The following is a 17,170-nucleotide window of genomic DNA, read 5'->3' on the forward strand; positions in this document are numbered from 1 at the left end:
GTTCAACTGACAACGAGGTCAGCCTGRAGGCACCCGGCCCGCCACAAGGAGTCACTAGAGCACGATGAGCCAAGTAAAGCCRCCCTGCCAAACCCTCCCCTAATCCGGACGACGCTGGGCCAATTGTTCTCAGCCCTTTTGGACTCCTGATCYCAGCCAGTTGTGATACAGCCCGGGATCGAACCCGGGTCTGTAGTGACACCTCTAGCACTGCGATGCAGTGCCTTAGACCGCTGCGCCACTCGGGAGGCCCCAGACAGAAATATTCTGTTCACTACAGTTTTTCTGCAAGACATGACTACTGAACTCTTTTACTTACAGCATCTTACCAGTGATCGTGATACGATTGCTTGTTTAACCTACTTTGATTGAATGCACTGATTGTCAGTCGCTGCCGTATCTATAGCAGTTGGCTGGTATTTTCACTCGATGTTCATTTCTCATTTCTGATGTCTCTTGTGTGATGTCCACTTTGACTTGCTATGTGTTGTATAGTATTGTATATACAGTGTGGCCTATATTTCTGCCCTGTTTCCATCCAATGTTAAATCCACAATGTCATGGGGATCTGGATGAATTCCTAAACCCTTCAGAGTTCAAATAGGGATTTATGAAGGTCCAAAATGGCATGTTATTGCCACAGGGAGGCTTGTTGGAAACAAAGACCTGTAAATATTGAACAGAATCGCAACCCCTCAAACCTAAAGCAAGCAGGTGTAATGAACTGAGATGAATATAAATATCTTCGGAGGGTCAGTCATTGGCATTGAGAAATAGAGAACTGTTTGAACTTTGCTCCTAGTGTAGCCCGAGCCTCCGTCAATATCTGCCTGCGGTCTGAATAACCGATGCCTGCTCTTGCTACTCACTGAGGGGCGTAGAGACAGACAGAATTCAAAGGAGTTGATCAGTGAACTTAGCCTAGCTCCCTGGGCTGCCTGCGTTTCTATAAGGMCTGCGTCCCAAATGGCACCCTATTCCCTATATAGTGCACTACATTTGACCAGAGCCTTATGGGCCCWAGCTGGTCAAAAGTAGTCCACTATGTAGGGAATAGGGTGCCATTCGGGACACATSCATGAAGTCTAGCTAATAAACATCCTCCGGTTCCCCAGACACCACATTAGCGCACTAACAAACACCAATGCCTGCAGTGCAAGGCTTCAGAAAGACACACAAAGAAGATCAGTTGTCTTCACCCCTAGATCCCCCTGCGAGGAGTCAACTAAAAGCACCATGATGGAAGAAAATAAATAAAACATACACTTTCTATTCTTCTTTTCCTCTTCCCGTTCCCCAAAGAACAGGGAATATTTCACCCACAGATGCCTTGTGTTGATAACGCATGTGAAATGCAGATTGGTTACCCTCCCACCTAACAACATCCCCCTCCTCTCCCTTTACCCTTCCTCCCCCTCCTCTCCTTTTACCCTTCCTCCCCCTCCTCTCCCTTTACCCTTCCTCCGCCCTTCCTCTCCCTTTACCCTCTCCCTCCTCTCCTTTTCCCTTCTTCCCCTCCTCTCCCTTTACCCTCCCCCTCCTCCCTCCTTCCCTTACCCTTCCTTCCCCCTCCTCTCCCTTTTACCCTCTCCTCCTCTCCTTTTACCCTTCCTCCCCCTCCTCTTCATTACCCTTCCTCCCCTCCTCTCCTTTTACCCTTCCTCCCCCTCCTCTCCCTTTACCCTTCCTCCCCCTCCTCTCATTTTTTCCATTAATAACTGGCCTTGGGGCTGCCATAAAAAGACAGATATTCCCAGGAACATTTTTTTCCCCTCTGAGCACATTTGCATTTTTCCTGTTTGATCAGGACTGCTAAATGAGACAAACGCTATTAGACATTAATGGCTGCTCCAAATCTATCAATAAATTATTAGTTTGCAGTGCACTGATTGGCTGTGCATGAGATGTATTGGAACCAGACTCATTCAATGGGTCAGTCACTGGGGAGCAGCCAAYCTAATCAGCACCACCACCTCAACAACAGAGCACTGGTAGAAACAAAGAGCCAGACATTAAAAAACACACGTTGGCTTGGCAGTCTGACTCATTTCATAACAACACTGGGTGTAATTCATTAAATTCATCATGTTTATTTAACTCTGTGCATGGTATACAGTGTAGTTGAATATTAATCATGTTTCTCCATGATCAGTTACTGTACCCAGTCAGTCATACAAGTCCTTCATGTGGAATAGGCTACTCTTTAGTATGTGTGCAAGATTCTCTTATTGCCACCGTCAGTGTCAAGTCGATGTATCCCACGAGCCATGAAAACCGAGTCACATTCTATGTAGATTAAATTCCCCAAGTAATCAAAACGGTAACCTTTGCAATTACACTGCAATAATTACACTGCGCCTGCTTGCTTAATCTGTCATTCTGCCCCTGAGCAAGGCAGTTAACCCACTGTTCCTCGGGCACCGATGACGTGGATGTCGATTAKGGCAGCCCTCCTCACCTCTCTGATTCAGAGGGGTTGGGTTAAATGCGGAAGACACATTTCATTTGAATGSATTCAGTTGTACAACMGACTAGGTATCCCCCTTTCCCTTATGTGACTTCAATACATAGATATATGTTAAGGACACTTATTTCAAAGTGGGACCAAACCATAAATAAGTCGATTCAAACGACATACTATACAATGTTTTTATCATGTATAAGGTAACAGATTTGAATTCKAATGAGGTACACGTAGTGAGAGAGTCTGAGACAAGGAMTGCATCCCAAATGGCACCCTATTCCCTATGCAGTGCACTACTTTTGGRCAGGGCCCAGAGGGACATAGGGCTCTYGTCAAAWGTAGTGCACTAAATAGGTAATAGAYGCACACAYGTTATTGCATTAGAACAGCATTGTCATGCATAGAGATGCATCAGAATCAGTAGATATATCTCTGTATAGGAATGTTCACTACAGGGCCCCCCAGCAGTGGTGGTAAAAGTACCKAACTGTCAGACTGGAGTAAAAGTAAAGATACCTTAATATAAAATGACTCAAGTAAATTTGAAAGACACCCAGTAAAATACTACTTCAGTAAAAATCTAAAAGTATCTGGTTTTAAGTATACTTAAGTATAAAGTAAAAGTCAATGCTATAAATCCTTTCAAATTCCTTATATTAAGCAAACCAGATGGCACAATTTTCTTGTTTTTTTATTTATTTAAGGATAGCCATGGGTACAGTCCAAAACTCAGAAATCATTCACAAGCAAAGCATTTGTGTTAAGTGAGTCCACCAGATTAGAGACAGTAGGGATGACCTGGGATGTTCTCTTGATAAGTCTGTCAATTAAACKATTTTCCTGTCCTGTTAAGCATTCAAAATGCAACGAGTACTTTTGGGTGTCAGGTAAAATGTATGGAGTAAAAAGTACATTATTTTCTTTAGGAATGTGGTGGAGTAAAAGTAAAAGTKAAAKATATAAATAGTAAAGTAAAGGACAGATACCCCCCAAAAATACTTAAGTAGTACTTCAAAGTGTTTTTACGTATTTACTTTACACCACTACCCCCCAGTAGCTTTGTTCCATGTGTAGTTTGCAGATCACAGACAACAGGCAGACTCTCTGTTCTACCCCAAGTCTGAGAGAGAGAGAGCTGCCCGAGCAGCCATGAAGCAGCAGCCAGTCTCCACCACCTCAACCCCTCTCCTCCTCCTCTCATCAGGGGGTATGTAACACACACGCATGCTATCACTCACCAGACACATGTCTCTCTCCCTCTTAATGCACCTCCATCTCTTTTTAGTGTGTGTTTTCATGCGTACAAATGTGTGTATAGGTGTGGGGGGCCCGGTGTGAATACACTCGAGAGCCCCTCTGTTAAATCATAGCAAAGGTGTCCCGAGCGCCAGAGAGAAAGGCGGCGACGCTGCAAGGTGAATATTTTACCTCATCTCAGCCTCAAATAGGATCATAAATTAATTCACTGCTAGAGTCTTGTCAACCTTGCCTGATATGGCTCTCTTCTGTTCTCCTTCTCTTCTCTTCTCTGTGTATTCAATAGGGTGGAGGCAGYATGCCAATCAATCATTCTTTTCATCACAACTCCATCAGACAAGAGATTGTTGTGGATGGCTTTCTGCATTTTAATAATGGCTATARTGTTGTCTATTCGTTGTCTGCATTGTCGACTGAAAGACTATTCTTATTAGTGATGGGCGGAGAACCAAATTGCCCCCTATTCCCTATAGGGACTACGCCTACTGTATGTGGGAAATAGGTTTCCATTTGGGACACAAATGTTCCTTCTGATATTTTTCTTATCACATAGGCTACATGTGTATTAACAGGAACATGAARATGACAATATGAACATGATTAAGCTATCATTGCACCTATCTAAGAATGGTGCTACTGTAGCAGGTGACTGAACTACTGCTTTCTGGTTAGCACAAAAGACATTGCCATAGACATGTATGGCATTCAAGAGCGATAGCCTAACCATTTAGCTAGCTAAAAGTTTTTGGGATTGTACAGGCATCTTAAAGAAAACAAAGACCCGCACACTACTCTTTTCCGTCATAACTTTAGTTTATTTAAGCTTACATATTGGCCTATGGCCTTCGTCAGAGCTTCTGTGGGGTAGAGACAGGAAGGAGCGCTCAAGCCAACCGTTTAGGTTTGAGAACAGGGCCTGACAGTGTAAGGAAGTGGACAGGATGTTAACCCTGACTGACAGGCTCATTGATTAGGTCACAGTTAAAGGAGAAATAAGAGAGAGCAACAGAGGATGGGACCACAGACAGACGGACTTGGCTTGTGACCCAAATGGTACCCTACACCCTATAAAGTCCCCACAGGGTTTTGGTCAAAAGAAGTGCACTAATTAGGGACTAGGGTGCCCTTTGGGCCCTAGGTGGCTGACTGACTGAGTGTCATTAGAAGGACTAATGGTGATTAATGGTCTGGTTGGTCTCTCCTCAGAGGACAGTGTGTTCAAAGCCAAATCAAGGAGGAGGGAGACGGTCGGGGTGGCAGAGATACAAGAGGATGGACAACTAACAGTGGACCTGCCAATCGACCAGGTAACATGGTGTGCATCCTAAACGGCACCCTATTACCTATTTATTGCACTACTTCTGACCAGGGCGCATAGAGATAAGGGTGCCATTTGGAATGTGTCCATGGATGGACCCCCAGAGATATGAACATTTAAACGCAGTCAATATAGGAAAGAGAAATAAACAGCTGGGTGAAATTATAGGGGCCACTTTTAAATTCCAAGCAAATAGACTGGACTTTAGAGAGACATTTTCCTACTGTAAAGTGTGTGTTCTTCTGAACATGTGAGATAGTAACATCAGAGGTTGGACCCTGGCAGGTGGAGGCCAAGGTGGTGGAGGAGCWGTGTGATGTCATCATGGCGTTGTCTCCTCAGCAAGACAGTGGTGGAGGTGAAACGTTCTGCTCTATAGTACCCAAGTCAGCCAGCTCCAAGAAGGTCAGTCTTATTGTGTGCACACACACGCATACAAACACACACACACACACACACACCACACCACACAGCCTGGTCTCATAGATTAGACGTAACATAGTAAATGTAAATTCAGGACACTCAAATTAGTATGAATTGTTACGTTTGGTATGGTTACTTAAGGCAAAAAGTGAAAGGAGGGTGGTTGGTCGGGGGTCCCGTGTGGCTCAGTTGGTAGAGCATGGTGCTTGCAACGCCAGGGTTGTGGGTTCATTCCCCACGGGGGGACCAGGATGAATATGTATGAACTTTCCAATTTGTAAGTCGCTCTGGATAAGAGCGTCTGCTAAATGACTTAAATGTAAATGTAAATGGGTAGTGTAGGTAAACTTTTATCTTGAAACCCAAAGGCTGCATGTTCATCATCATGAACAGCTTTTGCATTTTAGCTAATTAGCAACTTTTCAATTACTTACTACTTTTAAGATACTTTGCTACTAGTTAGCATATTAACTAACCTTAAGCCTAACCTTAAAACCCTTTAAGCTAACCCTTCCCCTAGCCCTTTAACCTAATTCCTGAACTTAACCTTAACCCTAAATCCTWACGCTAACACCTAGCCTAGCTAACGTTAGCAAGCTAACATATCATACATTTTGAAAACTCGTAACATATGGTTCTATTGGCAACTTCGTAACAAATTGTACATTTTGGAAATTCGTAACATATCATACGAATTGTAATTTGTAACACATGATACTAAATGGAGTGTCTCGGATTTACGTACAGAATAATATGAAATGCTCTGAGACCAGGTTGCACCACTCACACTCACTCCCATTGTCCCCATCGTCCCTGTCCCCTCCCCAAGGGACAGCCATGTGGTGCAGTCAGTGGATACATRCCAAAAAGCACCCTATTCCCTATATAGTGCAATACTTTCGACCATGGCCCATACGGCTCTGGTCAATGTTGGGAATAGGATGCCATTTGGGACACGTGTTTGCTTCACAGACCCTCGCCGCTGCAATGAAATAGATGGATTTGTTAGTTCCACATAGAGGCCATAGACAGAATGCCAACCGTAGCTGTTTTATCAGTGTGAAGAAACGAGAACATTTRTTTTTTACTCAGCATCTTTATGTAGGGAGTGACTCCGAACCCTCACCCTATGGACTCTGTGTCCTCTGCTGTTGGAAGCTTTATGCGGGGGCATTTGTGTCCGGTTCCATTAGTATCCTATTTGTTTAAACTATTTCTTCACTTTTATACTTTTAAGATTTAATTTGACTTTTTTATTTTCAAACATCACAGGACAGAAACCAAGACAATACAATATCCCAAACAATAACCTCATCTATCTTTATTAGAGCGATGTATCTTGACTGGTGATGTACTCTCTTGTACTGTAGGCCTCAACCAGACTGACCAGTGCCTTTCCTGAGCAGCCAGCACCCCAAGCCGGGCCCCCAGAAACAGGGCGAGTCACCCGAACCCTCACCCACACCCCCGTAGGGAACAGCCCCACCACACCTACCAGAGACACAGAGCCCCTACAGACACATGGCAAGACTGAGCCACAGGTACGTGAATACTTCATTGAGTAATGGCAAGGTGAGCGATAGGGACTCAAAACACAGTGGTGTCCGCGACTCAAATGGSACAACAATATTCCCTATATAGTGCACCAGGGGTACAACTTACACTGGGGGCGGGGGGGACATTCAGAAATGGCATTTTTGTCCACCCCAGTTTTACATTGGCTTGCGAAAGTATTCACCCCCTTGGCATTTTTCCTATTTTGTTGCCTTACAACCTAGAATTAAAATAGATTTTGGGGGAGTTTGTATCATTTGATTTACACAACATGCCTACCACTTTGAAGATGTAAAATATTTTTTATTTTGAAACAAACAAGAAATAATACAAAAAAACTGAAAACTTGAGCGTGCATAACTATTCAACCCCCTCAATAATTTCCCTGTATTTAGCGCCATCCATCATTCCTTCAATTCTGACCAATTTCTCAGTCCCTGCCGATGAAAAACATACCCACAGCATGATGCAGCCACCACCATGCTTCACTGTGGGGATGGTGTTCTTGGGGTGATGCGAGGTGTTGGGTTTGCGCCAGACATAGCGTTTTCCTTTATGGCCAAAAAGCTCAATTTTAGTCTGATCTGACCAGAGTACCTTCTTCAATATGTGTGGGGAGTCTACCAAATGCCTTTTGGCAAACACTTTAATAAGCAATGGCTTTTTTCTGGCCACTCTTCTGTAAAGCCCAGCTCTATGGAGTGTACGGCTTAAAGTGGTCCTATGGATAGATACTCCAATCTCCGCTGTGGAGCTATGCAGCTCCTTCAGGGTTATCTTTGGTCTCTTTGTTGCCTCTCTGATTAATGCCCTCCTTGCCTGGTCTGTGYGTTTTGGTTGGCGGCCCTCTCTTGGTAGGTTTGTTGTGATGCCATATTCTTAAATTTTTTAAATAATGGATTTAATGGTGCTTTATAACCCAACCCTGATCTGTACTTCTCCACAACTTTGTCCCTGACCTGTTTGGAGAGCTCCTTGGTCTTCATGGTGCCGCTTGCTTGGTGGTGCCCCTTACTTAGGGGTGTTGCAGACTCTGGGGCCTTCACAACAGGCGTATATATACTGAGATCGTGTGACAGATCATGTGACACTTAGATTGCACACAGGTGGACTTTATTTAATAAATTGTGTGACTTCTGAAGGTAATTTGTTGCACCAGATCTTATTTAGGGGCTTCATAGCAAAGGGGGTGAATACACATGCACGCACCACTTTTCTGTTTTTAATTTTAGTATTTTCTTTTTAAACAAGTATTTTTTTTTATTTCACTTCACCAATTTAGACTTTTGTGTATGTCCATTACATGAAATCCAAATAAAAATACATTTAAATTACAGGTTGTAATGCAACAAAATAGGAAAAAGGGGGATTAATATTTTTGCAAGGCACTGTATCATTGGAATGTGATARGAGGCAATGGTGTGGATATAGACAAAATAAAAATTATAATATATGCCCTACCACTTCTAAAACCAAAGTTGCGCACCTGTAGTGCACTACAAAGTAGTGCTCTATAAAGGGAATAAAGGTGCCATTTGGGATGGATACATTGAACAGTGTTTAAATCATTTGTTCAGAGCAAGAAACACATCTGTTTCAGAGAAAAACTTTTAATTCAGTAACAATATCTTTGTGAAATACATTTTCAGGGGAAGTGCATTGTAAGCTAACAGGAAGTATCTTCAGCATTGTCAATAGTGATGGAAATACTGGCTTACTGTTATATATCCCGCTCAAACGGACATTCAACTGTAAGCTGTTTACCTACTCTACCCTCACACAGCCTTACAATCCATGAAGAGAATTTACAACAGGGAGAGCAAGGTTAACATAAAGCCCCATTTTCTCCTCATCACAATCATTTATTTAGATTTAATGGTATCGGCTGCTTTATCCATCAGTCAACAGTGCATTTCTTCTTAAGTAATAACGTGAGATATGCCAATACAGAGAGGGGATGCCGGATCAATTGTCGCTCTCTTCAGAAATTAGCAATACAAAATCAAATAGCCATCGATCCGTTCCTCATTGATTTCCTTTAGTCTTTTCCACCGCAATTATCTCTCGTCCATCTCGCTGTGTTTTCTGGTTCCTATCCCGTCGGCTCAGTTTAGCCGCTCTCCAGGCTCTCTCTGAAGCTCAAGGTTAACTTTAATCAACTTCAGGCACTGTCACCGGCTGGCTGCGAGCTACAGCCCTGGAGCCTTCTGCTGTGTGTGTGTGTGTGTGTGTGTGTGTGTGTGTGTGTGTGTGTGTGTGTGTGTGTGTGTGGGTGTGTGTGTGTGTGTGTGTGTGTGTGTGTGTGTCCATCCAGCCTACAGGCTCAGGCTCTATTCCTCTGGGTCCCTCCAACTGGATCAGAGAATTAACTGTAGTGTTCATGAAGCACTTACTCACTGAAGTCTACTACAGCACTCATTACTCACCCCCAGCTCAGGGGGTCTCTACCACAGGCTCGTACTTCATGGGCTCCCTCGCACATCATTCTCCAGCTCAGAGGGCTTCTATTGATGTGGGTTCTCTGTTCCCCATCTCCCGTTGGTCCTTTTTATATTGTATTTTTTATTTCACCTTTATTTAACAAGGCAAGTCAGTTAAATAACTTATTTACAATGACGACCAAKCCCGYCCAAACCRGGACGACACTGGGCCAGTTGTGCGCCGCCCTATGGGACTCCCAATCACAGCCTGATGTGATATAGCCTGGATCAGGCTGTCCTCAAGGAGGCTCAGAAAAGGCCGGACTTCCACGGCCACTCACCTTCCTCCAGCCATCATCATTGGTCGTTCCATGGCGAGGCACATCTTGGTTCCTGGAGCAAAGACTCTGTGCTACCCGGGGGCTATGGTGAATGATATCGTAGCTGCTGCTGCTATTGTAGTGCATGTGGGATCAAATGACATCAAAAAAAGTKAATCAGGATTTTATTGACCTGKTCAACACCCTGAAAGGCTCTTGCGGTTGCAAAAGGTTCAGCAGGCCCTTAGCACTTTATATCTTGCTCAAAGACTACTGCCACTCTGTTGGCATAACCTTTATAGATAACTTTGAAACCTGCTAAGCTTACAAAAACGTGTGTGCCCTCAGGCCTGGAGGGAAGCAAAAGTCATACCCCCCCCAAGAAAAGTAAAGCACCCTTTACTGGCTCAAAAAGCCGACCAATCAGTCTGTTAACAACCCTTAGTAAACTTTTGGAAATAATTGACCAGATACAATGCTATTTTACAGTAAATAAATTAACAACAGACTTTCAGCACGCTTATAGGAAAGGGCATTCAACATGAACAGCACTTACACAAACTACTGATGATTAGCTGAGAGAAATGTATAATAAAAAGATTGTGGAAGCTGTTTTGTTAGACTTCAGTGCAACTTTTGACATTATCGATCATAGTATGCTGCTGAAAGAATGTATATGTTATGGCTTTACACTTTACACTATACTGTGGTTTGAGAGTTACCTGTCTAACAGAACACTGAGGGTGTTCTTTAATGGTYGCCTCTCCAACATAATCCAGCATTCCCCAGGGCAGCTGTCTAGGCCCCTTACTTTTTTCAATCTTTACTCATGACCTGACACTTGYCTCTGAGTTAAGCCTGTGAGTCTATGTATGCGACACTATACTTGTCACTATACTTGTCAACACTATACTTGTCAGCTACTACAGTGAGTGAAATCACTGCAACACTTAACAAAGAGCTGCAGTTAGTTTCAGAATGGGTGGCAAGAAATAAGTTAGTCCTAAATATAAACAATAAATAAAAGCATTGTATTTGTGACAAATCATTCACTTAACCCTAAACCTCAACTAAATATTGTAATGAACAATATGGAAATTGAGCACGTTGAGGAGAKTAAACTGCATGGAGTAACCCTGGATTGTAAACTGTTATGGTCAAAACATATTTATGCAACAGTAGCTAAGATGGGTAGAGGTCTGCCTTCTTAACAACAATATCAACAAGGTAGGTCCTACAGGTCCTAGTTTTGTTGCACCTGGACTACTGCCCAGTCATGTGGTCAGGTGCCACAAAGAACTTGGGAAAATTAAAACTGGTCCAGAACAGCACGGCTGGCCCTTAAATGTACATGTAGAGCTAACATAAATAATGTGCATGTCAATCTCTCATCGCTCAAAGTAGAGAAGAGATTGACTTCATCGCTACTTGTTGTTGTAAGAATTATTTAGATGCTGAACGCACCGAGGTGTCTGTTTAAACTYCTAGCACACAGCTCAGACACCAATGCATACCCCACAAGACATGCCACCAGAGGTCTCTTCACAGTCCACAAGTCCAGAACCGAATTTGGGAGGCGCACAGTACTACATAGAGCCATGGCTACATGGAACTCTATTCCACATCAAGTAACTCACGCAAGTAGTCAAATCTGATTAAAAAAACAGATAKAAATACATGTTATGGAACAGCGAGGACTGTGAAGCGTCACACACACAGGTACAGACACACAAATACAAACACATATAACATACACACTATACACACATGTACATTTGAATTGTGTGTTGTAGTGGCATGAGGGCACACACTTAATGTATTGTGAAATCTCCTGTAAAATGTATTTTTAATGTTTAAAAAGTGTATTATAATGTATATTACTGCCTTCGTTGTTGCTGGACCCCAGGAAGAGTAGCTGCTGCCTTGGAAGGAACTAATGTGTATCCATAATAAATACAAATACACCTCAACACTGTAGTCTACAGTACTACAGCACTCATTACTCACCCACCTCAACACTGTAGTCTGCATTTGGTCTGCATGTAGTCTGCCTGTACTCTGTTGTCTCTGTACGTAGTCTGTCTGTAGTCTGCATGTAGTCTGCCTGTAATCTGTAGTCTCTGTCTGTCTGTCTGTCTGTCTGTCTGTCTGTCTGTCTGTCTGTCTGTCTGTCTGTCTGTCTGTCTGTCTGTGTCCGTCCGTCCGTCCGTCCGTCCGTCCGTCCGTCCGTCCGTCCGTCCGTCCGTCCGTCTGTCTGTCGTCTGTCTGTATAAAGCCTTTGCTTCTACTGACTGGCTGATGTTGCTGATGTTGCAATGAGAAATAACAATGTAGTGCTTCTGCAATTACTCTCATGGCCTGCGTAGTGCACTACTTTTTTACCTCGGCCCATAGGGTGAGAACAGGGTGACTTTTTTACCATGGCCCATAGGATGAGAACAGAGTGCCTTTTTTTAACCAGGGCCCATAGGGTGAGAACAGGGTGCCTTTTTACCATGGCCCATAGGGTGAGAACAGAGTGCCTTTTTTTAACCAGGGCCCATAGGGTGAGAACAGGGTGCCTTTTTACCATGGCCCATAGGGTGAGAACAACCCAAACCCCCTGCGCCTTTTTTACCAGGGCCAGTAGCGGTGAGAACAGGGTGCCTTTTTTTTGACCAGGCCCACTAGGTGAGAAACAGGTCCCTTTTTTTGACCAGGGCCCATAGGGTGAGAACAGGGTGCTTTTTTTACCATGCCCATAGGTGAGAACAGGGTGCTTTTTTACCATGGCCCATAGGGTGAGAACAGGTGCCTTTCTTTTTTATTCCAGGCCCATAGGGAGAGACAGGGTGCCTTTTTACCATGGCCCATAGGGTGAGAACAGAGTGCCTTTTACCAGCCCATAGGTGAGAACAGGGTGCCTTTTTACCATGGCCCATAGGGTGAGAAAAGGGTGCCTTTTTTACCAGGCCAAGGGTGAGAACAGGGTCCTTTTTGCCAGGCCATAGGGAGAGAACAGGGTGCCTTTTTTTACCAGGGCCCATAGGGTGAAACAGGGTGCCTTTTTTTTTACCAGGCCCATAGGGTGAGAACAGGGTGCCTTTTTTTGACCAGGGCCCATAGGGTGAGAACAGGTGCCTTTTTTTACATGCCCATAGGTGAGAACAGGGTGCCTTTTTTTTACCAGGCCCATAGGGTGAGAACAGGGTGCCTTCTTTTTACCACCCATAGGGAGAGAACAGGGTGCCTTTTTACCATGGCCCATAGGGTGAGAACAGAGTGCCTTTTTTACCAGGGCCCATAGGTGAGAACAGGGTGCCTTTTTACCATGGCCCATAGGGTGAGAAAAGGGTGCCTTTTTTACCAGGGCCCATAGGGTGAGAACAGGGTGCCTTTTTACCATGGCCCATAGGTGAGAAACAGACGTGCCTTTTTTACCAGGGCCCATAGGGTGAGAACAGGGTGCCTTTTACCATGGCCCATAGGGTGAGAAAAGGGTGCCTTTTTACCATGCCCATAGAATGAGAAACAGGGTCCTTTTTGCCAGGCCCATAGGGAGACAGGGTGCCTTTTTTTTACCAGGGCCCATAGGGTGAGAACAGGGTGCCTTTTTACCCATGCCCATAGGGTGAGAACAGGGTGCCTTTTTTTACCAGGCCCATAGGTGAGAACAGGGTGCCTTTTTTACCAGGCCCATAGAGTGAGAACAGGTGCCTTTTTACCAGGCCCATAGGGAAGAAAAAGGTGCCTTTTTTTACCATAGCCCATAGAGTGAAACAGGTGCCTTTTTACCATAGCCATAGAGTGAGAACAGGGTGCCTTTTTACCAGGCCCATAGGGAGAACAGGGTGCCTTTGTACCATGGCCCATAGGTGAAACAGAGTTCCTTTTACCAGGCCCATAGGGTGAGAACAGGGTGCCTTTTTACCAGGGCCCATAGGGTGAGAACAGGGTCCTTTTTTTTTTTTTTACCAGCCCCTGGCCCATAGGGTGAGAACAGGGTGCCTTTTTTTATCATGCCCATAGGGGTGAAAACAGGTGCCTTTTACCAGGGCCCATAGGGTGAGAACAGGGTGCCTTTTTACCAGGGCCCATAGGGTGAGAACAGGGTGCCTTTTTACCAGGGCCCATAGGGTGAGAACAAGTTGCCTTTTTACCAGGGCCCATAGGGTGAGAACAAGGTGCCTTTTGGGATGTAACCGTGGAGTATTCCGATGTGTGATGTGTGATGTGTGATGTGTGATGTGTGATGTGTGATGTGTGATGTGTGATCCTACAGAGTAATGTTGTGATGCTCTACTTCTATGGGGAGATTTCTCAATAAGAGCATTGAGCAAGATGATACTGGCCCTGTCACTGTATTACTTGTAAGGCAATTAATAGCCGCTGTAGTGAAGCGATCAGTGATCAAGGACCTTAGTCTATGACAACACAGGTCGAGACCCAAATGCAGACACAGGAGGCAGATGGTTAGAGTCTTTGATATTTATTAATAGACAAGGGGCAGGCAAGAGGCAGGTCGAGGACAGGCAGAAGTTCGTAAACCAGGACAGAGTCAGATGGGTACAGGACGGCAGGCAGGCTCGAGGTCAGGGCAGGAAGAATGGTATGGCAGGCGGGCTCGAGGTCAGGGCAGGCAGAATGGTATGGCAGGCGGGCTCGAGGTCAGGGCAGGCAGAATGGTATGGCAGGCAGGCTCGAGGTCAGGGCAGGCAGAAAAGGTCGGAATCGGGAGGACTGGATAACAGGGACTAGAAAAACAGGAGTACGGAAAAACACGCTGGTAGGCTTGACGAGACGAACTGGCGACAGACAAACAGAAACCACAGGTATAAATACACAGGGGATAATGGGAACAAATGGGAGACACCTGGTGGGGGGTGGAGACAAGCACAAGACAGGTGAAACATCAGGGTGTGACACTTGTCACACACACAAATCACACACAGGCAACTTGATGAAAAATATGTCCTACTCTACCTTTACTGTAATATTCTGATCACAACAACAGTGGCCAGACATACACCACCCACTCATTCACAACATTCTCAATGTACGGGTAGCTAGTCTCTTTTTCAGTGGACACAAAAWCACAGCAGATCATATAATCTTTTATACCGTACACCCAATGACACYACATGATTAACTCCGCTGGTCCGCGGTACTGTATTTAGCTAGCTAGTTTTAAAGGTCCCCTCTCCTTCAAAAGAGTGGCAGGAGTTAACGAGGATCCCTAATAAATACAAATACAACAAGTTATTGGCTGCATTGTGAGCAATGAGCCAGTGATTTACAGTGACCCAGGCAGCTTGCTGCTACCAGTTATTTACATTTACATTTAGTTATAAAGCAGAGTGGTGATTCAAGGCAAAAATGTGTGTTCAGTCATCATGGCATGTCGTAATCTGCACACATGCTCTCTCTCTCACACACACACACACACACACACACACAACGACACACACACAACACACACACAACACACACACACACACACACACACACACACACAACACACACACACACACACACACACACACACACACACACACACACACACACACACCACACACACACACAACACACACACACATTGATGCGTAACGGTGTTAGCATTGCTGTGGTGTTAGCATTGCTCTATGTATGTCACTTGTGTGCTCTGCTCTTGCTCTCTGACGTACAGTATATCACATGCATATGCAAGATGAGATGATGCCTCTTCACACTCATTGGAATTTCCCTGGTGTGTGTAATTCAAGTGTTGATTTCTCTCTCTATCTGCTCTCGTCTCCGTCTCTGTCTCGTCGATCTCATCGTCTCTCCTTTGTCTCTTCTTTCTCTCTCTTCTCATCGTCTGTCTCATCTTTCTTTTCTCGTTCTCTTTCTCGTCTTTTCTCGGTCTCTGGTCTCTTCGTCTCTGCCGTCTCTGCTTCCTCTCTCTTCTCTTCTCTCTCGCTCGTTCCTCTCCTCACTTCTCATTCCTCTTCGCTTCCTCTCTCTCCTGTCATTCTCTCTCTCTGCGGCTCTCTCCTCTGTGTCTCTGGTCTCTCTTTCTTCTCTCTCTCTCGTCTCTCTCTCTCGCTCTTCATTCTGGGTGTCTCTGTCCTTCTCTCTCTCTACTTTCGCTTTTCTCTCTCTCTCTCTCCTCTGTCTCTCCTCTCTCCTCCCCCTCTTCTTGCTCCTCACCCTACTTCCTCCCCCGTCCGCCTATCCTCTCTCACCGTCCAATCGCCCGCCTGCCTCTCGGTGTTTTGATTACGCCTACACACCCTTTAGCTGTTGGAGGGTTGGTTGTGGCATCAGTTGAACTACTAAGACATATCCTGTATTGTTTTTATCTACATCTAAGAATGTTGAGTTACCAACAACCCCTGCTTGATCTGCATCTTCTTGAGAATCCTTCCAAAGCATGAAATGTCACTGGGGAAAGATTTAGTCAGTTACACCAAAACAACATTTTGTCACATTGGTGTTTGACCACCTAAAAAAGGCAAAGGTTTAAGGGAAAAGCTGCTTTTTTGGGAAGTTGTCGTTGGTTCTGAGAGAAGGGATAGGTCCCTGTTGTGTGTGTTGAAACAGCATCTCAAATGGCACCATATTTCTATGTAGTGCACTACTTTTGACCTGAGCCCTATGGACCCTGGTCAAAGTAGTGCACTATACAGGGGATAGGGTCCCGTTTGGGGCTGGACTGTGGAGTGTGCTAACCAGCTCCTGCTGTCGACCCTCCCTTCCTCTCCTTATAATCACATCCCACTGCTAGTTTGATGCAACTCACAAACCAGCTTTGAGTTACATAAATTATGACAGAAATATTAACTAAATGCACAACTTGTCAGGCTTGTCTACGAACCGGAGATAGCTGATGTATTTTCCTCCTGGTGAAACGTCAAGAGGGCCACGAGACATGTTGAGATTAAGTTCATCTATAATTTATCACAGAGTGCATCTCAGACCGCCGCTCCGCACTCTAATGTAATCTGACATTATATACCTCAAACGCATGCACACACACACACACACGCATATACCCACCCACACACACACACCACCCTCATCTTCAAACCACACTCCAGTATATCAACCCAGCCCCTCTATATAGCATGCAGGTGGAGTGTTGCATTTTAAACATGACGTTCTTAAGCCAACTGTCTCTTAATGCATCCCTTGTGTTCCTCTTTGTTTCGTCCTCTAGAATGTAAAGAAAGCCCCCAAGGTGGCGGGGAGAGCAGAAGACACAAGACGTCACTAGTCTAGCTTTACTTCAGTATAATACCCAATAAACATGTCCATCCTCATCTCAGCAGCCCACTTCATTAAGATACTACTGTACATATCCATTACTGTTGTTGTGCTTGTCGTTGCGTTTGTGGTGTTTGTTGTGGTTGGGGTTGTTGTTGTTGTGGTTGTCTGAGTCAAGAGACATAAATTA

General features: G+C 44.7%; 1 protein-coding gene across 1 annotated transcript; it reads left to right on the plus strand.

Moving 5' to 3' along the window:
* Window positions 1-3,543: 3,543 nt before the first annotated feature.
* Window positions 3,544-17,164, plus strand: LOC111954061 (doublecortin domain-containing protein 2-like). The gene is made up of 5 exons (XM_023973560.2): window positions 3,544-3,671; window positions 4,928-5,028; window positions 5,325-5,444; window positions 6,833-7,003; window positions 16,934-17,164. Exons 1-5 carry the CDS (start codon window positions 3,614-3,616, stop codon window positions 16,988-16,990), a joined length of 507 nt encoding a protein of 168 aa, XP_023829328.1. The 5' UTR covers window positions 3,544-3,613; the 3' UTR covers window positions 16,991-17,164.
* The last annotated feature ends 6 nt before the right edge of the window (window positions 17,165-17,170 follow it).

Source organism: Salvelinus sp. IW2-2015, linkage group LG28 (assembly GCF_002910315.2).
Source record: "Salvelinus sp. IW2-2015 linkage group LG28, ASM291031v2, whole genome shotgun sequence".
Classification (NCBI taxonomy): domain Eukaryota; kingdom Metazoa; phylum Chordata; class Actinopteri; order Salmoniformes; family Salmonidae; genus Salvelinus; species Salvelinus sp. IW2-2015.